Source organism: Parasteatoda tepidariorum, chromosome 1, assembly GCF_982258835.1.
Source record: "Parasteatoda tepidariorum strain Cologne lab strain chromosome 1, Ptep-v5.0, whole genome shotgun sequence".
NCBI lineage: Eukaryota > Metazoa > Arthropoda > Arachnida > Araneae > Theridiidae > Parasteatoda > Parasteatoda tepidariorum.
The window spans coordinates 3,224,884-3,248,763 of NC_141755.1; the positions used below are offsets into that span (position 1 = coordinate 3,224,884).

General features: G+C 26.2%; 1 protein-coding gene across 1 annotated transcript in view; it reads right to left on the reverse strand.

The window, feature by feature from the left end:
* Positions 1-761: 761 nt before the first annotated feature.
* Positions 762-23,880, reverse strand: part of LOC107451275 (glucose dehydrogenase [FAD, quinone]) — a 46,714-nt gene continuing 23,595 nt past the window's right edge. The window contains exons 2-11 of the mRNA XM_016067327.4: positions 19,267-19,469; positions 18,999-19,188; positions 15,061-15,192; positions 14,575-14,696; positions 11,606-11,776; positions 9,506-9,659; positions 8,203-8,366; positions 6,653-6,830; positions 3,271-3,493; positions 762-1,678 (exon numbers count right to left, since the gene is read on the reverse strand). Coding sequence (XP_015922813.2) covers positions 1,522-1,678; positions 3,271-3,493; positions 6,653-6,830; positions 8,203-8,366; positions 9,506-9,659; positions 11,606-11,776; positions 14,575-14,696; positions 15,061-15,192; positions 18,999-19,188; positions 19,267-19,469 — 1,694 coding nt within the window. The 3' untranslated portion in view covers positions 762-1,521. The remainder of the gene's footprint in view (positions 1,679-3,270; positions 3,494-6,652; positions 6,831-8,202; positions 8,367-9,505; positions 9,660-11,605; positions 11,777-14,574; positions 14,697-15,060; positions 15,193-18,998; positions 19,189-19,266; positions 19,470-23,880) is intronic.

Below are 23,880 nucleotides of genomic sequence, written 5' to 3' on the forward strand. Positions count from 1 at the left end.
ATACACCTTAACTTGGAATGTAGACAGCTTAAGAAATAATAATTCCTCATTTCACAATCTCATAAAGTTAATTAAAAAACATTTTATTAGTACTACATGATGCTATTGCCTTCAATACCAAAGCAAAGTTTAAAGCAAAAATTTTTTTCCAAACAAGACAAACGATACATCATAGCTTTAAAAAAAAAAGACTCAAATGATTTTAAATTTTAAATTACTACAAAATATCAGATTTTGTGTTGGAGAGTAATTTCTATAAGATATAAAAGTTTCTATTAAAATCTTTTATATTTTTACTGGGATTCCACGAATCTTAAGAGAATTTTAAGGGTAGAGATGGAAGCAAAAAAAGAAAAAATATCAAAATTAAACAATTTTGTAACCACTATTTATCATTTTTCAAAAGAAAAAATATGTTACCTTATATAATAATGTTTAAGAGGAGTTTTATTTTTGGCTTTCTGCTAGGGCTTTAATTTTTCTATCACTATAAAAATGATACCACTATATAATATACTGTTTTAAAGATGAAACCTATAATGCTCTCAATTCCGTTAAAACTTAGCAATTATAAAACCAAATTCTGCAAATATTAGTAGATAGTACTATTAAATGAACTAATTTTACAAGAAAATAATTTTAAAATTCTAATAAAATTTCATTTTTTATTCTTTAAAATTTCTTTTTTTAATTTCATTATTTTGTTTCATAATTAGATTTTAAAGAAATACATCACTAAATGAAAGACATACAATACTGAGTGCAATGAAATCAAAAGCCTTTACTTATCCCAACACATATATGTACAATTGGAGAAAAATTAAACTAACTATATGCATTTAAATTATAACAATTATAAAACTTTAAAAATGTATAACAATTTCTATAAATTCAAGGTATTGTTTTAAAAAAAGATGCAATTCAATGTTATTTCAATTTTTAAACAAATAAAAAATTTTAAAAAAAGGCAGATTTTGATTCTGTTTCCTTTTTAATTAAGAAATATATGATAATATAATACTGATACAATCTAAGTGATTCCCTAATAGTCAAAGCAGAATTTAAACTTAATACGAACACACTTACAGATTAACAATTTAATACAGAAACAAATTTTAGACACATATAGAAATCAATAAACTTTCAATTAGAAATAAATTAATTTGTTACGAACATTCAAAATCTGATAAATAAAAGTTTTAAGATTCACTTTCAAACAAGTATATTTTTAACAAAATTAAAATTTTCAAGTCCATTAAAACAAAATTCACAAAAACAATTCCTTTCGTTCAAAATTATCACCTAGTTCAATTTAACAAAGAAACAAATTGTTTTTCACCAGTTAATAAATACCCTAAATCCTTATTACCTTATAAATTTTATTTACAGTTCTGTTCATAAATTATATACATAAGTTCTTCACAGAAGACATAATTTAAAGGAACAATTTTTTTTAAAAAAAAGGGAGATAAAATTGAGCAAAAAGAGATTTTTGAAAAACCTAATATAATGGTAAGTCTATCATCTTTTTCCTTTTGGTTTTAAGAAAGTTCTTTTGCCTTTAATCATATCTGATACTTTCTCGCCAATCATAATGCATGGAGCATTAGTATTTCCAGAGACTATTTCTGGCATTATAGATGCATCCGCTACCCGCAGGCCTTGCACACCTTTAACTCTGTAAAAATTCAATAACATTTTTCACAATTTTTGAAATAAAATAAGTTTTTACACTTATGTATATATTTTATGTATCAATCAATCATTGGACTGTCAATTCTCTTATTTTTATTAATAATTAAAGAAAAGTCGATGAAACCAATCATACACAGAAAAAAAAATACAAAAATATAAATAAGGTGTGTACGATTAAAGTGAAATTTTAAATAGGCAAAACTATAAGAAAATTAAGTTTAAGTTTATATTATAAAAAGATACTTTCGCATAAGTGTAAATGGTTATGTTAATTCATTTTTAGAGAAATGAAATTGTTCCAATTTCGACATTAAATAAAATACTTAAACTTCTAATTGTATCAACATTTTATAGATCATGTCTTATGATCTCAATGACTTTACATATCTTAACCAAGAATTTAATGTAGCTTATAACATAGAGTAGAAGATCTATATAACGAAATTCTATGTACCCTAAATTTCCATAAACCACACTGGTTTTATGAATGTAAAAAATAATATTTGCAGTTAATAAATTTCCATAACTGAGCATGAACTAACAACTTTTTGCATTATTTGTTTTATTATTTGCTAAAAAAGGGAAAATGTCAAAATCTATTTAAACGAAAATGTATCACTTTGTTTGTTACTAGTTCTAATACTGCAGAAAATTTTTGGTAAATTACAAATAAAGTATGCATGCGTTTTTAAGTATCTAAAAACTATTAAGCTTTTAGAGATTGATAAGTTCTAGACTAATATTGCCATATATAGTAAAGTAAGTTTAAAGATAAAGGAAATAATCTATATAACGCAAAATTCAATAAAACCCAAATCCCCCTGGCTTCTTTGTTTGCGGTATAAGGATCTACTGTATAATAAAATAAATCCTAGAGAAAAATTATAAGCAAGGTATTCAAAAAGTATCCCGTCGTTCAGTTGTTAGGTTCAAAACTTTAAAGACAAATACAAGGAAACTCTTGAGGCAAGTATCAAGAAAAACTTGTCTTAAAGCAGAAGTTTTGGAACAAAACCAACTACAGTTGCATTTGAACTAATCCATCCTATGCAAAATTGGCAAATTTATTTCAAAAGCCATTGTAGTTACTTCGTCAGCAACTACTCATGGTAAGGGAACTTTAACTATTTACATATAGAATAATTTCTGTCCTGGTTGTATTATACATCCTTACTTTCACTGAAAACTGATTAAAAACAAAAAATTTTCCACAATATTGAGAGGGAAAAAATACTACAAATATGATCTACCTCAGAATAACACTTTCATTCAATAGAATATAAATATACAGCTATTATTAAAGGAAGAAGAAAACTTTCTAAATACAATTTAAGCTGTTTAGTCAAGAAAACCAACTTAAAAACAAATAATAATTTAATTTTGTGATAATCACAATAGCCCAAAATATTTGTTATGGAATAATTTATCATTTTTTTCTCTTCAAATCATTTTTTCTTTCTCATTCTGCAGTAGAGCAGGATTTAAAAAATATATGAACTTAGAATAACATCAAGTTACATAAAACCTTTTCTCAAATATTACAAATTAATTTTTCTCACTCTTTATTGTACTCACCTAAGCTGTGGATCCACGACAGCTGTTGGATCTGAATGATGTCCCATTTTACATGTTCCAACAGGATGATACAATGTAGCAGTATACATCCTCGCTAAACATTCCAAATAAGGATCACTGTATTTTGGATAGTGATCACAGCCTGGCAATGGGGACTCAAACAGCTTGCCTCCAAATTTTTGAATAGCAGGTGTTCTCATAGCAGATATGCAAATTTTCATAGCTAGGAAAAAAAAGTGTAGTGGCAACACCATAAGAAACATGAAATGAAAAGGAAAAAAAAAAAGTCTTCAATTGTCCTGGAGATACACCATAAATAACCACTTAAAAACGTACAGAAAAAAAAATATTTGATCCTCAAAATTAGCAACAAAATTACACATTGAATTAATACATACTTTTATGGATTACAATGAATGTAGAATTAAATGGCACAAGCTTTGAATGTCTAAAATTCAAGATTACACACGACACGATTTACAATATTATAATTAATAAGAGAAAATAGAGTATGGAAACAAGAGAAATCATGGGTGGTGCTTGTAACCATGAAACCCATATTTATAAAAAGATAAATTGCTTAAAGATGCAGAATCAAAAATAAAAAAAATCTACAAAATGGACAATTATTAAAGCATTTAACTCGTAAATTTGAGGTTGTTGATAATTTAGTTTACTTGTGTTCTGTAATCAACAACAGGAACAATATTACAATAGAAATACACAAGAGAATCACTATAGCCAATAGATGCTTGAATAGAAATCTAAATCTAATGCTTAATGTAATAAATAGAAAAAGAAAGGTTTTATAGCATAAATCTGTTAAGATCAATTTTACCATATGCTTGAGAAACCTGGACCATGTCTTGTACAGATGAAGTTATATTGGGTACCTTTGAGAGAAAGGTCTTGAGAGGTATTAAACAAAGAATAAAATGGGAAGGCCACGTTATCAAGAAATGATGAAAACCGCACCACAAAAAGAGTGCTTAATGCCAGACCAATTGACACACGAAAAAGAGGCAAGCTGAATTTCAGATGGATAGATGGCCTAGAAAAATACCTTTTGGTCTTAACTAAAAACTGGAAAATGCTAGCAGGAAAAAACTTCTTGAGGAGGAAAAGGCCCACCCTGGGCTGTCGAGCTATTGATGATGAACTTTTTATCAAGGATTCATTTCAGAATGGATGTTTGCTTTCTTACATAACAGATAGTACTAAACAAGAAAATTGTTTCATGGTTGGCCAAAGTAGCTCAGCAATAAAAGAGCTACTAAAATTTTCTTTAAATTGTTATGGACATTTTTGTTAAAAAATAATATCCTTCAATTTATGTGGATGCAAATACAAATAGCTAAGAAATAACGTATCAATTCAACTTTTTATAACATAAACTATATCTTTGTGCTAATAGAAGAAATATTAAGCTCTAAGATGGTAAATGAAAAGTTTATAATTTTGAAACAGTAACTGAGAGTTGATTTTTACTTGTTGATAAAATATGTCTTAGTTATATTTTGTATCAAATTTCAGTTACAAAGTTGAGATTGAAAGTATAAGATACAACCAAATTTTAGTAATGTTTCATAATAAACATTTTTAAAAATCTTAAAAAAGTAATCTAAATTTCTAGTTATAATAATTTTATTACAAGGTTGAATTTTATGAAGAGATAACTATATTACAAGGTTGAATTTCAGGGACAAAAAAAATTATAATAAACAAAATAAACTAGTGTAATTATTTGCAGCAATTTTAGAACTTCATTTCAAAATTAAAAGTTTAGTGAAAAATAGTTATAAATCACTTTTTATGTTTTTATGTACCATGAAAAAATAAAAAGGGGTGATGAATACTTTTTTTCGAATTGACTTCAGGCAAAATAAAGATTCAAAATATTAATGAAGAATTGCATAATTATTAATATTTTATATTCTTATAATTTGAAATTTAAATAATAGCCGATAAACATTTAGTCACAGATTGTTATTAACCTAAAAAATCCTTGTGCCTGGAAAACTTTTCAACAATTTATTATTGTAATAATTTTAAAAGCATAACTATTATTATTTATCAGACATTATTATTATTTATTTTAAAAGCATAACTATTATTATTATTATTTATTATTATTTATCAGAAAACAAATTTCAATACTAAGAATTAATAAGGAAAAGAATAAATGTTTAAAATATAAGTAGCAAATAGCTGTTTTGAAAGATCTGAAATTCTTAAAATAGCAACAAAACTTCAATGTTGAACATAAAGGATCTAAAAACAATTTATATGGACATTTATTTGAGTGGAAACAGGATAAAATGGAATGGAAAGTAACATACTGTTTGGAAGTACAGCTTAACAGTTAGAAAAGAAGGAAAATATTATATATTGGCAAAATTTTTCATAAAAATTGGTAAATTGGTAAAATAGTAATAATTTTAATATCAACGTATTTTTAATGGTTGTAAAGTAATTAATTTTTAAAAATGTTTAAAATATTTTTTAAAAATTTCAAAAAAAAAAAATTTTTTTTTGCAATAAAAAAAAAAAAAATTTCTTTCAAATTTGGTTTTCCAGTAAGCGTTTTTTGATAAAATGTACAAGAATTCAGAAAAAATTATAAAGCTAACATATAATGCAGATCAGTGATTTTCAGAAACAATCAAAATTTAAAAATAAATATTACACAATCAAAATCACTAAAATATTTTATTCGTGACTGCAGACAAATAATAGGTGCAGATATACTGTAAAAGCCAAACATAATACCATAAAAAAAAAATTCTGGTGAAAAATAAATACAAATTTTACCATAAGGAAATTAAACCTTATCTTAAATTATATGGTCAAATTTAAACAGAAAAATACATGTTAAAACACAGATTACATAGATTTCTATTAAAAAAAATTAGAATGATAGATTTTTCATATTTTTAGCTTTGCAAATCTATTTTCATATTAAAATAAGCATCACATTACTGATAGCAATCCAATTTAAGAAAGTGGTTGTTGAAATGAGTATACTATGCAGAATAGCCTATACTATGCCAAAAATGAACTTTCATTGTCTATCAAAATGCTATAAATTAAGTATTGCAAATATAATCAAAGGATAATGGGTCTCTGGATTTTCAAGCCAGTACTTATCTGAAAGTGAACCTTCAAATGTTTAAAGTTAGAAAAAGAAAATCCATATAATAAAAAGCAAAAAGTATCTAAATCAGCTTCAGTTTTTTTGTTGTTTTTTTTTTTAAGTCTGTTTAAGTTATTTGGGTTCAAAAAGACACTGAACAACTTAGGAAGGTTAAATATACTCTTTTCAATGAAAGATAAATAATTTCTAAAATTATTTAATTGAGTACAAATGAAGGGGAAAACTTACAATCAACCATAGTTAAGACATCATGTGGATGAGTTAGGTATTTTGGATCAATAATTGGGGGATCATAGGGATCAGTAGATCGCAACTTTATAAATCCTCTACTCTTAGGTCTGAGGAGAACAGGATGCATCGAAAACGTATCTTCAAAAACATATGGCTTGTAATAAGACTGCCACAACTAAAAATAAAATGATAAAAATTAATTATATGATAAAAGTATAAAAAGATTTTTAAATGAATGACAGTATTAAAAAGTTTTAAAAGAAATACAAAGAAAAGTAGCGGATTTATAACTTAACTATACTTGTTTACTTTTCAATGTAAAAACTACCCAACAGAATTAAAAGATGAAGAAAAAAACTATGAAATTTATATGGTAATTAGACTTAATTTTTAGTCAAAAAATGCAAATCTGCTGATATATATTTTTTACTACCACTCATTTTAAATGATTAAGCCTGAAATGTGTTAAATACAACATTTTTAAATGTTTTTTAATAGGAATTTAAAGAATAGAGTTCTCCTGCATTTAAAATGAAGTTCTTTCTACATAGAATAAAATAAACAAATTTTTTTTGATAAATTTTAAAAGGTTAAAAAATTTTAAATACCAAGCTCAGTTGGTACACCTGAATTCTTTAGCACAAAGGGACATAGAAAATAGAGTAAAAAAACTGCAAATTCAGCAATCTTTTTAAAAAAAATTGATAATTAAATGAATTTATAAATATTTATAATTAAAATATTTTGGTCAGATAAAAACAATATTTTTATAACGCTGAGAAATTTTAAAACCAACAAGTACAGCCAAAAACAAACATTAACTGTTAAAATTATATTTGAAAAAGCACACTCACACCTAGGTTACAAATCACATTTTTTTTTAAAAAATTGGCTATGTTAGAAAATTGAAAAACAAAAATGAATAATTTATCTTAATTTAAAAATGCATTTTGAATAGTCTAGCTATGATATGCATTAAAACAAAAAAAATATTTTGAAAGTACAAAAACTAAATTACAAAACTTATTTAATGAAATAAAATCACAAGTTAAATTTCTAAAATTTATTTCAAAATTAAATTAAATATTTTTAAAATTAATGATGCTGATAACACATTGTTAACTGTTATTGAATACATTGAATTTCCAGTAAAATATAGACACATAGCTGGGTGACAATATTTGAGAAAGGGGTACCTCAAGTATTGTTTTAGAAAATTCCTGACTCACATATAACATAATTTTTGAAAAAATTTGGGGAATTAGAACTCCCTCAAACAGCTTTGAGCTACGTCCCTGCTTAAATGCCAATAAAGTAAACAGTTATCAAATTTTGAAAAAGGATTTTCGTATTGAAGATTTTCAATATTAATGCAGCAAATGGTCAATATTAATGCAGCAAAAAAAATAATATTTAGCTTGATTATTCATTTCTAAGTTTAACTTTAATTCAGAAATTCATCTAAATTTATCAATGCAACAAACCACTATAAAAATTAAAGAAAAAACTTAACGAATAAAAAAATATAAGAGATTTCGTAAAATTACCTGGTCTGATACTCCCATAACACGTTGAAATGTTTGCCCACCATCAGAAACGGGACTGCCGGAAACAAAATGAATTTCAGCATCAGGCCAATCTTCAGAAACGTTGACATACTTTGTATGAATAAAGCCTAAAGTTTCTACCCCTCCCAGAGTTGTAAAAGGACCTGTAAGACATTAACGTCAAAATTGTGCATAGATTAAACGTAAAAACAGAAAAAGCAAACATCACAAATGAGCATTTCTCAAGCCTATTAAACACATAAATACACGGTTAAAAAAATTAAAAACAATTAAAGACACACAAATATAGTAGAACCTACTTATAATGAGCCTGAATAAATGAAAATCTGGATTTTTAACAAGCAAGAAGACATTTTTTGTTTGGCACAGTATATTAGTGGAAGAGCACTTCCTCTCAATACAAAGTATAAAATATATGTTAACATTGTAGTCTTGGTAATGAAATTTTATTTAAATTGCTTTATAAAGGAAAGATTTTAATTGAATAAATGACTGTGTAATATAGTTGTCTTCTATTATTGAAATTATTGCAGAATGATTGTTGAAAACAAATTTAAACTATTTTTTCCCTGAATAAATTAATAGTAGATAGAAAAGATGAAATGTTGAAGATAAGAAAAAAGTTTACTCAAAAAACAATGCAAATCAAATTATAATTTTAAAAAAAAAAAAACTTTAACACACTTTATTAATTCTTTGCTGATTTTTATTTCTACGCTGTTTTTCATTTTTCACTTTTTACATTTCTTCTACAGTGTGCCATAAAATCATTTATATGCATCTCTATACTCATACAAACTTAAAATGTTATAGAATGAGGAAAAATAAGTGTAAAAGTTCTTCATTGGATCTCCCCAGGAAAGGGCAACCTGATGAACCAATAAAATATTTCAAAAATATTAATTTTAGATAAAAAAATATTTTTCAAACGTTATGTGACAACAAAGGTTTATTTTCTCATCTAATCATTTTCTCATTTCCCAAGAACTAAATAAAATCATTTACAAAGATTTTGAAAATAATAATACTCATCTTGATAACTGGATCCAAAATAATTTCAATATTAAAATAAAAGCAATTTTATTAGAAAATAAATCACATTTATTTTTTATGCAAAACAAAGAAACCTAATTGGCACACTATAAATTTTTTTTTTTTTTTTTTTTTACCTTAAAGTATTTAGATTAGAAAACATAAGATGACAAGAGAACAACAGCTTCAAATGTAACAGGTTTGAAATCTATATTTTAAACAAAATCTATAAGGAAATTGGATAAGCTACCTCGTCCAAATAAAATGAAATTATTGATATCCATGAGATTAATGATACGAGGTTGCAAAATAGAATGAGGATGATCAATAAGAACATGAAGTCCCCCTGGATAAATGTGATCTTGTAAATTGTATCCAACTGGTAAATCAGAAATAACAGGAATCTATAGGAAGAAAAAAATTAATGCTATGAAGAAAAATATTCAACAAAAGCATTTTTATTACTATCAATATAATTTATCCTATTTTATTACAATATGAATTTCAAATTTGTTGATTTTTTAGATGCATTATTATCTCTTAGTAAAAATTTTATCATCCTAGTAAAAACTTATTTCAAAACTTTTGTTTTATAATAGATAAGTTAAATGCATTTCATATGAAACCATGGCAAGGCATTTCAAATAATGTGCAAGTCTTTTAAACACATTTATACTATACCCATTCGATATTTTTTAACCTCATTTGAAAGCTTGTCACAGGTTTCAAAAACATATTTTTAATTCTAAAACGATTTTAAAATAAATACCTTTCATAAATTTTTACACACATTTAAAAACAATAGTATAGTTATCAACACATGACATAGCCAAAGTTAGCATGTTAATAAAGACCTTTGAAAATAATTTTAGTCTTCAAAGAAATGCTATAAAGCAATTACTCATTTAATTATTTAGTAACTTGATTTTCTTAATTTATTAGAAATTTTAAACATTCTTTAACAATCTAAATATTCTACGTTTAATTTTTAAACACTTTTTCTTTTAAATTAACCTATTAAAACATCCTAGTCTATAAAATATACATATCAGGAAACTTGTACACATTAAGTATATTTTTGTTTTCTTTCATAATTCATTAATGCACAGTTTCAATGTCATTTTGCATTGCAGATTTTGATATTCTTTTTATAATTTATTCAATCTTTCTCATAGTCTCCAACATTATGTAAAAGAAATCTCAAGTTTTTAATGCTGATACAGCACTTCCACTAGGCTGGGATGTTTCCTACAATTCATTAAATTAGGAGGTTTTATCATGTCTTCAGTCTGACATTATGTAAAGTCTGATAAAATGTTTTATAAAAAATGCTAAAAAAAAATTCTATAGACTAGAGCCAAATATTTAGAAAAAGCATAAGAATATATCTAAAACTAATTTTATTTTTGGGTATCTAACAATGAACATTGCGTGACATTTGATAGAAAAGATATTGTGAAGTATTTCAGATAGATGCTGAAACTTTTTTGATTTTGATAAGTCTTTTGGAAGAAAAAAAAATTAAAACATTGCATATTAGAATAAAAAGAAAGTAAAACAAACTTGGAGTAGCTACATGGAAAAATTATAAAATTGACTGTTTAATAACTTATTTTCAATTGTTTAATAAATTAGGGAAAAAATTCCGTTACATTAGTTTCACCTCTAGAAATAGCATAATTCATCAACAAGCTAATATTATGTTATGCTAATATAATAAGTATGCTAAATATTTTTATTTAATTTTACCAGGAGAGCCACTTTCAAATGTTTAAAAAAAACACAACATTTGACTTTAACACAAAGACTATAAGCTTAAAATAAACTAATAAAAAATTCAGATAAAGTTATGCTTTAAAAAGCAAAAAAAGTTTAAAGATAGGCTTTAATGGAACAAAGAAAAATTTTCAAATACTTTAACCAAACACAGACTAAATATTAAATTTTTAACTTGGAGATAAGAAAAAAAAAAAAGAAAAAAATAGCATTGATGTTATTTATCTTACACTAAAGTACGAGTAATATGAACAACTAATTTAAATTAGAAATTTTTAACCAACATTTTCATAGTAATATTTTTAGTAGTTATGGAACAGAGTAAATGAAAATCAATTTCATACAAAATTTTAGGACAAATTCAACAAAAAATAACGAACAATGATAATCAAACATTTTATGAGCTGTTTATGCTATCTTTAACAGTCCATATAACAAGGCTGTATTTGATGTGCTATAGTCCATAGATACATACCATACAAGATATATATATATATATGTAAATTAATAAAACCTTAAATAAAAAATATATATAAAATTGCAGACACAAATAATTTAATGCAATCTCACCAACCCCTAGTTGTTGCAGATGATGTTTTGGGCCAATTCCTGACAGCATTAAAAGTTGTGGAGAGTTTATAGCACCAGCTGATACAATTATTTCTTTTCTTGCATGGACAGTATATGAAATACGTAATCTATCAAACTGCACTCCACGCGCCCGTTTTTTCTCATCAAAAAGAATCTAAAGGAGATTAAAAATAGACACAATCTAATTTGGAATTTAAAAACATTATACTATATTTTTGCTTAAAAGTTAGAATTTAAACCTTCGAGGAAAGAGTTTAGAAAGTTGCTTTACGTTTTGTCACACTAATAATAACACTTGTAGTTTTTAAAAGCAGATAAGTTGAAAAGGGTGGGCAAGTAATTTTTACAATTTTTCAATATTCTTGATATATAGACTCAGTCTAATTTTTAATTAACTTTCATGGATTTAAAAAAATGGCTTTTGTAAACATAATTGCTACATTAACCACTAGTTTTAATTTTAGATTCTTAAATGTATGAATACACACAAGGCCCGTTGCATAAAATTGTTACATGTTGCTACACGTACAAGTAACATTAGCTACTTCATTTCTTTTAGGTGTTATTTCCCTCTAAAATTTTAGGGATAATTATGTTTGGTATCTTAATTCAGAAGAAATTAGTTCTGTTTTTTAGCAAACAAACTCAATTATATTTTACTAGTCAAGAAGAAGGACCAGCCATAATGTTGTACTTTTGTTACTTAATTCATGGCATCTGTGTAGGTAAGTTTGTTTAGCTATGAAAACTTTTTTAAGGTTCTCTTATTTTTTAAGTAAACTTATTTATTAGTTATTACATTCATAGGAATTATTTTTAGTCCAGCTTATTATATTTTTCATAAAGATTAAATATGTAACAAACAATGAGGATTTAGTCTAATAGTAGCACTTAATGTTAAAACCCTTTCCCTTTCATGTGTATCTATGCTGGGCCCACAAAATCTGTAGTGCAGTGGAGGAAGAAGATAACTACATCATGGGCCATGCTTAGGGGAGGGCAACTGCCCAGGGCCACCAAAAATTCCAGACTGATCGATAGTTTTATTACAAGTCTCGCTAAATAGTCTAAGTCTGAAAATATACTAAATCTTGGACATTTTTTATTATTCCTTGAATATATAATTCATACAAGTTATTATAATTTACATTGCTAAATGTGAATTTCATTTCAGGTAATGCTCCTTTATATCAAGAGTAATTTTTAAAATAACAAGGAACTATTTGTTAACTCTAAACTTTTACATCACAGAAATTAATTGCATTAAAAATTTCGACTATTGCTGATTTTAAATTTAATGTGGGAGTGGTTGTGGAAGGCAATCTTCAAGAACTGCAAAAATGTCAAGAAAAATATAAAGCACGGTTAGAATTATTTAAAAATAATTTTAAAAAAATGTATTGAATCATATGATTTTTTTTTAAAATCAGAGATTTATTTAAAAAATACATACAGTAATCCATTAACTAATATATTATACTTAAGGCTGTGATAATAAACCATTGATATCAAATCCCATTTATAATAAATGTTTTATTCATAGAATCAAGAAATAAGTTAAATTAAACATAATCTCTCTTTAAGAGTTTAAATGCTGTTAAGAATGTAGCTTCTAAATTATAATTTTGCATTATTTATTTCATATTTTAATGTGCTCATTGTAGTATGTAAAATAATTTGCTGTTTTATTATCAATAAATATTATAAATATATCATTAAATCATCATATCGATAAATATCATTAAATACATTTCAATCACATTCATTTATTTCATTTTGTACACACTTATTACAATACAAGTAATTTTACAACTTATTTAATATCGACATGTAAATAAGGAATAAAGACTTGTCCTGCCAAAAATAATTTTTTTTTGAAAATGTTTTCTGATCTAAATTAATTTACTTTTCATTTGATAATTTGTTTCTCTGTCTTTGCAATTTATTAATGTTTTTAATTTGATTAAAAAAACTGACTTTATTTATTCAGTAATTTATTTGCAATAATTAAATATTACTAATCTTTTTATTATTAAGAATTTTAGTTGCAGCATTATTGTTAAATAATATCTATTATTTATACATTTTGTGAAATCGTTAAATGCAAAAACAATTTTTTTTAAAAATCTGATTGAAATAAAAAAAATATCCAATGTTTAAGAGATACTTTGCTAAACATAACCAGACTTTTATCAACCGTTATAAAATGCCTTAATGTTTCTCATGGGCCCCAGGATAAAATTAATTGTTGGCGCCTTACTCAAATCACGAAAAAACCTTACTTTCATATTTTGTAGAATTTTTGAAGATTCTTTATAGAAAATTGCATGTTTTATGTAGATAAAAAAAATTCTTCGCAATTTTATTTTTAAAAAAATAATTAATAACTTATTTCTTGTAAGGAATTTTGCTCGGGCTCTCAGCGGTACCAGCGTACGATTGCCCCTCTTTCCCTTGAGTAGTCTTGATTACATCAAGAGTTAATTACATGCATAATTTTCTCAAATTGTCATATAAAATGGGAGAAAATATCTGCCACTTTTTCAATGAAATTCTATTATTTCTAAATTTCCCCATAGAGTTCACATGTGCACAATTCTTACCCCACTAGTGGAGAAAAATTGGGTGATTTGACTTTTCCTAGAAAAAAAAAAATCATTTATTAAAAAGTAGCCCATCATTAGCCTTTCGGGAGTAATATATTGCACACAACTAAATATAATCTTGATAAAATCTGACAATTTTTAGGTCAAACAGTTTAGAAACTTTGAATCTTAGCTACATGGTCTTACCCCATTTCCCCCTACACAGGAAATACTTGAATAATCACAAACTGTAATAAAAAATATGATAGAACAAAGAAACAAACAGAAAAAAATTAATCAATGTATACTATACATGAAATTTAATAAGTGTTTAAAAAAGATTTAGAAAATCTAAACTTGTCCTTACTTTTGTTGCATGAGCAAATATTACAATGTCCAAATTAGGCCTTCCTCGAGTTGGTTGTAAAAATGCTTTAGAAGTGCTGCAACGAGCTCCTCTTCTGATGGTACCTTGGGGAATCATCCAACCTAAAAAATAAATAAGCTTTTTAGTGTAACTAAAACCTAAACAGGAGAAGGTAAAAATAAAATTAAATATTACATGACATCATAACATACTAGGCAAAATTTATGAGACAAAATAGACATAGGCAAGTAAATACTTTCAATAGCACTTATTGTATACATTGAATTCAAAATGTTACAAAAACATTTCCTAAACTATGTTAAATAAGAAAAAACTATCAAAAATATACAAATCTCATTACGATGAAGATTTTAATGAAGAATTCTTTCATAGTGCAATTACGAACTAAACATGCATACACAATAAATCTAAGCCACTTTCATTAAAACTTTTTATATGTTAACAAATAAAACTGTTTGAGCATACCTCCTTGCTTAGCACCATTTATATCAATATTTGGATACCCGATAGTTAAACCGGCTTCAACATAACTCTTTGCAAGAGGTGTTGCATACGGTGGTGTTGAAACGGTTAAATAACCACCAGTTGCGTGATAACCTACAAATCAATAAATGCATTTAAAATTTATTTCAATATAGACATCCATATTGCATTATTATAATTTAAATAATTCAGTCAAAGAAGAAAAGAGTTAATAGCTTGAAATTACAAAAACTGGCATTTTAAGGCATGTTAAATTTTTTGGAAAAAAAAAAAAAAAAAAAAGCATTTCTATCATAAAATTCAGCAGCAAATATTAAGTGTGAAACAAAATTGAGTTAAAAAAAACAATTACTCTTCTTAAGAAAATTACAGATATTATAAAATAAAGAAACAGATTTTTACAAAAAAATCTTTTTTTGAATTTCCTCATGCAACTTAAATCAAAATTAAATAAAACATGATTATTTAAATTTTTTTAACAAGTACATAAACACACACTACTTTCTGGTATCAAATAGATTCAGTATAAATTTTCTTTCCATGAATGATTAAAACCTGCAAGTAACATGTAAAAATCAAAACTGTAAGAAAGCCTCACATGAATACAGTAGAGAAATTTTTCTCTTGGATGTTTGCCAATAATAAAAGTGCATTTGTCAATGTCGACTTGATAGAAAACTTGACAAAATAATTTAGATGACAGTCTGGCAACACTAATTTAAATATATTTCATTGCAGATTCTTTTTATCCATTTTCAATCTAATAAAAAAATTCATTTTCAATCTTTTAAAATGAATTATTCAAAGTCTTTTCTCATTTCAATGTCAAGTACTCTAAACAATGCACTCTGAGCACCATAAATTCGTCCACGTTTTCTAAAATTGGCAAATAATTTAGTCTCAAACTTGAAAATATTTATGTAATCCAACTAATCACACACAGAAAATGATAGCCTTTTCATTTTTAGGATGAAAATTAACTATGTTGAAAGCAATTATGATTTAATGGCAATATTCATAAAGATTTGTGATTCTCTTTTCTTTAGGTATTACAAATACTATCTCTCCCTAATAATGAAATAGAAAAAACTATACAGATTTATTTATACATAATTCGTACCATACTGAATGAAATTGTATACACATTGAATAAAAGTATTTTAAGTAAACATATTTTATAAAGCCAAGGGTCACTATAAATTACAAACATTGCACAAACACCATTAAACTTCTAAAAAAAAATGTCTCTGGTGATGGTGTGTTAAGAAATAAAATTGTTTTTCCTCCAACTTTGCACAAAAATTGAAAGACAAAATAATTTTATTTTATCCTTCTAAAAAATAATTCTTTGACCAAGTATTTTATTAATATTTGAATTTCAAAACGGCAACAATCTCTGTAAAAATCACATTTATTAGAACATTAAAAAAGAATGCTTGGAAGTCAAAACCTTTTAAGTAATGTATAGAGAGATTTGTAAATAAATAGTAATATATTCAGATTTAAAGTTAAAGAACAGAACATATTTAAATTTTGAACACATTAATCTAAAGATTTCAATTTACTGTTTTAATTAAACAGTCAATGAATTTTTTTTCTTCATTATAAAAGCTCTATTGAATGTCATTGGCCTCCCATTGAAAGATGCATGAGATTGGAGCATAAAAGACAAAAATTAGATCAGAAAAAGGCAAAAACGTAATAAACATAATAGACATAAAACATTAAAAAAACTATTAACATAAGAGAAGTCATTTACATAAAAGGAATAATTAACATAAATCAAAAACATAAAAGAAGTGAATAAATACAAAAGAATTTAATTGGATATCATTGTATCAACTCCAGTTTGCCAATATCCAGTGTAGTTTTTTGTTCCGTTCAATGAAGAATATTTTAGAGCTGTCCATCTCAAAATTATGATTTTAAAATGTGCACAAGGGGCTTATATTTACTAAATCCATGCAAATGTCCAGCAAAACAATCATGTTTTGTCTCCAAATACAATGCCACAATTGTGAAGAGACCTGAGAGTGGAATTACTATTGGAATAATTGTATCCCTTCATTTCATATTCTTAATTTCTTCAAATAATTTAATAAAAAATTTTCTTAATAGTATTTTTTACTATTCTTTTCATTGAAATAAATGGAACCTTAAATACTTTATTGCAAAATTTCAGTTTCTTTTTTTAGGTAATTTATCATTCTTTTCAGATTATTCCAACCAGAATATACTGTAAGATAAAAGCAATCTCTTTTTTAGGTTAGAAGATAAAAAGTACTAGGGTAAACCAACCAGTGAAGGAACACTACCCAGTGAAGGAACATTTCATATATATTGATTAAAAATAAGAATTTGAAAGTTTTTCTTTAGATTGATTGGTAACAATAGCTTACTACCAAACAATAGAAAGTCATCTAGCAATGTTTTGGATTACCTGGTCAAATAGACTTCTCTGGAAAAAATTTTGAATTTGTTATTATCTCTGCAACACCTTGTTTCTTTGAAAAAATTATAAGGTGAGTGTTTGCATTTATATGTTTGAAGTGGAATTAATTGCATGTAATAGTTTTATTTTTCTCACTGTGAAAAAGAGAATTCAAAATATAGTTATTGAAGTTACGTTTTATTTTTTTTAAGCATCATAGCATAATAAAGTACTGAGATAAGGGAGTGTTTATTCACTGGATCCCCAAACGATGAAGAACCATTGAAGGAACAAGTGCTCCTTTTCTGGGTTTTTTTCTAAGTTAATGAAACTGAAAGATAAACTTTAATTTTCTTCTACCTTTAGTGATGTTCCGCATCAAAAGTATGTTAAAAATACGAAAAACAACTTCTAGCCAGTGAGGAAACAGGCATGTTCCTTTACTGGGCATAGATTTGCCAGTGAATGAACAGTGTGTATTAATATGTTGACACTTTAATTTTCAATTCATGATTACAAAAAAGTTAGCATTTTCCAAGTATTTATATGTTATCATTTCAAGAATAGGCTTGTTTTTAGATAATTGTATGGCTTATAAATTCATAAAAAGCATTAAAAAATAACCAAAATTAAGTGTTCCTTCACTGGTACGAGCTGTTCCTTCACTTGGTATTCTTACTACTTGTTATTTGAACCTCCAAAACTTTAAAACAATATTATGTAAGTTCTCTACAATATTTTTACATAATTTGCAATTAGTAACAAATATATTGACACTGTCATTTAACTAAAATTACGAATTTTGAAATTAATGATTTTTTAAAAGGCAAGCGAAGCTTAAGTGTTCCTTCACTGTTTAGTTTACCCGATAAGTGATTCTGAGACAGCATGTACAGAAATTCCTTGCAAGAAACAATACTTTCTAACAATTTGTTCAGTCCTAAAAATAACAGCTTTTAGTTCTTCAAGTCAACAATAGAATGCAAGGAATTTTGAATACACACCAGCTTTCTCTTAATCAAACATTCTCATCAACAATTACCAAATCCTCTGAAGCTATCAGAGTTTTTTTTTTCTTTACTTAAGTTTCCTTAATTTTTTTGTAACCTCCATAATTTTTCTCTTTACCAAAAAACAATTTTAAATATTTTTATTTGTACATTCAATTTTACTTTCTTTTAAAAATCAGCTTGCAATATATAAGAGCTTACAGATTATAAATTATTTATTAATAAAACTTATAAATTGAACTGCTCTAAACGGTATTTGTTTTTTGGCAGATTCTATCTTAAAATTAAAATATCAGACAAAATCATTTTATAAAATAACTAAAATGTCAAATTTATTTTAAAATATGTATTTAATATTCAGAGTTCAGATATATTCTTAAATAGATAAAATGTCATAAAAACAGTGCTAATAAATCAAAAATACAGTTGGATATTATCCTAATTATTCATAATCAAATGTTATATGAAAGTTTTCAAACCTGAATCAACTAAAGGTGGATCTCTATTATCTTCAGATTTCAAGAAATAAGGATAAACATTATTCCAAGACCATCCCTTATTACCCAAGGCTTCCCACCTGTCATAATCTTTCTTGTTCCCTCTAACATACAGCATATAATTTAAAGTACTCGAACCGCCAAGAACTCTACCTCGAGGCCATCTACTGCGCTATTGGAAAGATAATATAAATTAAGACAAAACATAAACAAATCTTATAAAAATAAACTTCAGAAAGAATTTTCATACTCTGCCTTTAAGGCCCAAACATGCTACTTCTTGAGGTTCTGTTTGATATGCCCAATCTACAGGTGTTTGTTGTAAACTTGCAGCCACTAAAGGAACGTCCGTTATTTGGTTATCCGAACCACCTGCTTCTAATAATAATACTTTCACATTTGGATCCTCTGATAATCTATTAGCAATAACAGCACCAGAAGAACCAGCACCAACTGAAACATGTATTTCAATATAATATTTTACTAAAATAATATTTACAGGCAAAGAGTATAAATATACAGTAAATTAATATTTTACAACAACACTGTGGCCAGTGCAAGCTAAGAGCAGAATTTGAATCAACTAGCTACCGCTGGAATCTAAATCTGAGTCGAACATAGATTGTGACTGCTATGAAATTAACAGTTAAACTGAGTATTATATATTTTGCCAACTGGGAAGCTTTTAAAAAAAAAGGAAAATATAATTTTTATTTCTTATTATTGCCAAGGTAACTTTAAAGCTAATTTACTGACATTTATTAAAATGCAACTTAGAATCTTACTCCACTGAACTCTTAAACTAGGTTACAAAGTCAAGCACAGAAATTTGAATTACATTGAAATGAATGCAGTGTTAAATGGCATTCTGAATAAACTCATAAGATTAAGAATTCAAGGTAACAAAAATAATCATATAAATTAAAAAAAACAAAAATGTGAAAATATTACAAAAGTACATCAGTATTCTTAAACTCTCAATTTATAAAAAGATATATTCTGTAAAGAGTAAAGACAACATAAAACTGAATTTTTCCTGAATAAACATACATTTTTCAAGCAAATTTGGAGGTAATTATCCAAATATAAAGAAGCTGCAATCTGAAAAATGTGTTCCCAATAATTTAGTCAGACTGATAAGCAACAATTTAGTGTTTATTCAAGATTTCAACCCTTTGACGTTATTTTCATATAATCTTTTTTATCAAACTTTTTGAAAAAAATTTATCAATATTATCTTTAATCAAGTAATAAAGTTTTTCTCAAAATAATTTCATCCAGAAAAAAATTATATTTCTAATTTTTCCTAAAATATAAAATGAAAATATTCTTAATGTACCTTTAAATAGCGTAATTTTCAGGGATGAGAGTAGTCAGAAAGTAAAAAAGAGGAAATCCAAGAATGAGTGAATTATCATAATTATTTTTATTTGTGTATACATATATATCCAAAAATTTGACAAAAAAAGTGTGATTTTTAAACTTGGTGATTATAAATCCCGAAGATTAATTTTAAAATTTTATGAATATATGAATATGAATTACATGCATGATTTTAAATTGAGAGAATATGAATCCCGATATGAGGCTTTTAAATCACGTGAATATGAAACTCCATATAGAATGTAAATAATGCAAAAACACAAATCACGATGCATAATTTTTAAATCACGTGAATATGAATCCCAATGTCTAATTTTCACAGCACGTATAAATACAGAAATTGATGCTTGATATTACAAGCTAAAATAGAGAAATAGCTAAAATAAGTAAAAATGCGGAAGGGTTAGCAGCAAGGACGTAGTTTGAGTTTTCTGTCAATCTTTGAAAATTGTAAATAATATAATTATTTTATTAAAACGGCTAAAGCTTAAAAAAAAAAAAAAAAAAAAAAAAAAAAAAAAAAAAAGGGATATTTATTTTTATAAAAAAAAAAAAACTTTTAGAGAATCTGAGTTTTTGATAAAAAGGCTGAAATCCGAGAGACAAAAGCAAAAAAACTCATTCCTGTATAAAGGTCAACCAGTTTTATCTCAAGGAAATGATTTTTAGAGAAACTTCAGAGAGAGGAATGAGGACTTCAATACTTTCGCTCCACGGACAATTAAATTCCTCATAAAATATTTGAACTTGTGCAAAAAAAAAAATAATAATTCGCAGAAATTAGTGGGAAAAATGGAAAAATCTGAAAATAAGCGGAAATCCGTGGAAGAATCACATCCCTGAATTTTAAATGCAAAAGTAGATCATTTAACACTAATTGGCTGAACACCTACAGAATTAATTTCGATAGAGAGATTAAAAAGCTCATCTTTAATTTCTAAATTCAACTGTTTTCATCTTTGTTTAGCAATTTCAGTCTTTAAATTTAAAGTCCACAGATTTAAACAAATAAGAAATCTAGATATTTAAATTTGATAAATCTAAAAATTTATTATTTATATTTTAATTATCCAGAAAAAAACATCTACAATAATCATACAAAAACTCTAATAAAAAACCAACTCATTCTTACGTATCATCTCATATTTATCCTATTATTATTTAGTAATATTAAATTTATTTTCTAAAGATAAAATTAATGAAAGATTTTTTTTTTTTTAAATTATCAAATTATTAAGCATCCAGTATTTTAAAAGTCCAATTACTAACTAAGTGTGTTTAAAAGTCCTAAGTATTTTAAAAGTCCATGATGTGTTAACAATCCATCAAATAAAATATAAAAGAAACCTCTCTCAAAGAAGTTACTCTCTACAATTAATTTCTCCACATGTGAACTACACAAAATAAGAAATGTTTCAGATATCACTCCACACTGAACTCTACGAGTTAAACAAATAGACAAGTTTGATGCATTTGATGAAATCTAAATTCATAAGAAAAACTTCAACTAATTTTAATATTTCATTCCTTGCTTGCTAACTCAGAGAACCAACTTGCTCTACTTTGTAAAACAAATATTTTCTAGTGGTAGGCAAAGTTTAAGTTCTTTTTAGTTTCGTAAATTTGATTCTAAATTATTTTTTTCTCACATTTTAAACATACAAAGATTGATACAAAAATTGCACTTTTGTTGTGCTAATCTTGAGGTAAAACTTTTGGAGAATTGGCAAAAATGTCCCTTATTCTATATTTTTACTTTTGCCAAAACTTGATTAAGTCACTTATTCTAAATAATTGCTTTTTTGCCATTATAGGTACTCTTTTTGTACGTTAACTGCAAACAAGTAAAGTCTTACTTCAGAACTGATCTGTCCAATTTTCAAACCTTTTTCTTGCATTGGAAGCAAACCTTTACAACTTCACCAATTGTTAAGACTCAAACGTTGTAAGCCATAAACACTTATTTTTAACTTTCATTACAAAAGCAAATACAAAATGGTGAATACTATTTCCTCTATTCTAAGAGCTTTGGCCACTTTCATAGTTTCATGTAGATGTTATCTGAATACAATCATTGCAATTACTAAATTATTAATTATTTACCAGACATAGAAGTTCGAAGTGAATCATTAAAAAAAATTCTTAACAATATAAAAAACATAATTTTTTTTTTTTTTTTTATAATATTCGTTGGGTGAGTTTATTATTTAATGTATTATTTGTTGTAAAAACTGACAGACTATTATTCAATGCCCAAAACATTTCTACTATCATTTTGTTACACAAAATTTGCGATTACATTTGGCACCCTACTTTTAAATAATTCAAACCATCATAAAAAATTAGGATCTGAAAGAATTTTCATCATTTTACATTTAAGTTCACCAAATGCAAGAAATTTGTTATTTGATTTCTTAAAATAAACATAATATTTTTGCATTTCAACCAATAACTTTAGGGCAAACTTCTTATTAAATATACACGACTTCTTATCTTGATTGATATTCTTAAAGAAGAATTCTCAACCAAATATTCCTCATAGCCTGGTTCGAAAATCTGAACTAACTATAATGCAAGTTATGTAGTTTCCCCCCCCCCTTTTATATTCTTTTTAAGAAAGCAAAGTCGAACGATTTAATATAATAAACAGAAGATATAAGGAAGATTCACAAGACGCAAATAAGTAAAATGTAAATAATTTGAGTTTCGAAACGAAACAACTATCTTCTTATCCTATAAGTTATGGAAAGAAATTGGCGCTTTAGCACTACTATCCAACTTTTATTGACACGGGAACGTTTCTATTACTGCGAGGAGCATGTTCTCCGTGCGTAAAAAAGGACCATTTTCGTTTGCAAACGAGAACTTGATTGGCGAGTTTTTAATGGGTAAATATTTTTCACCAATCAGATTCTCGGGCACAAGCGAAAACAATCGTACCCAGCAATAATGGTCGAACTTCTGTGCATGAAATCAATATTTTCATTTACCTCAACTGTTTTTGTAGTCTAGTTAAGTGGTCCCAAAAATACTTGATTGATTAACTACAAATGTAATTACAAAAATTCGGGTAGTTTTAAGTTTTTGATAAGTCATCTGAGGAGGTACTGTTATAAGGAATTAAATTTTTCCAGTTCCTCCGACAACCACGTTAGCAGTCGTCTTGAAAACGTCATTTCTATCAAAGAAAAGTTTTCCCAGTTTCTCCCAAATATTTGACCTTTAAACAGTTTCGTTTTCAATCTTTATATTTCTCATATTGAGGAGATCTCCGAAGCCAGGGAACAGGTTCAGAAGATTCTACTTCGTAGCAAGCTCCGCTTTATGCATATTTGAGAATCAAGAAAATCTCGTCAAAACCAGTTTATGTTCAGAGCAAAGATGACGCCTTTATGATAAAAATATTTACCTTTTGGTTTTCAGCTTTGTTTACAATTAGCTAATCTACGTCAAAAAAAAAAAGTAGACTAGTTACTGTTCA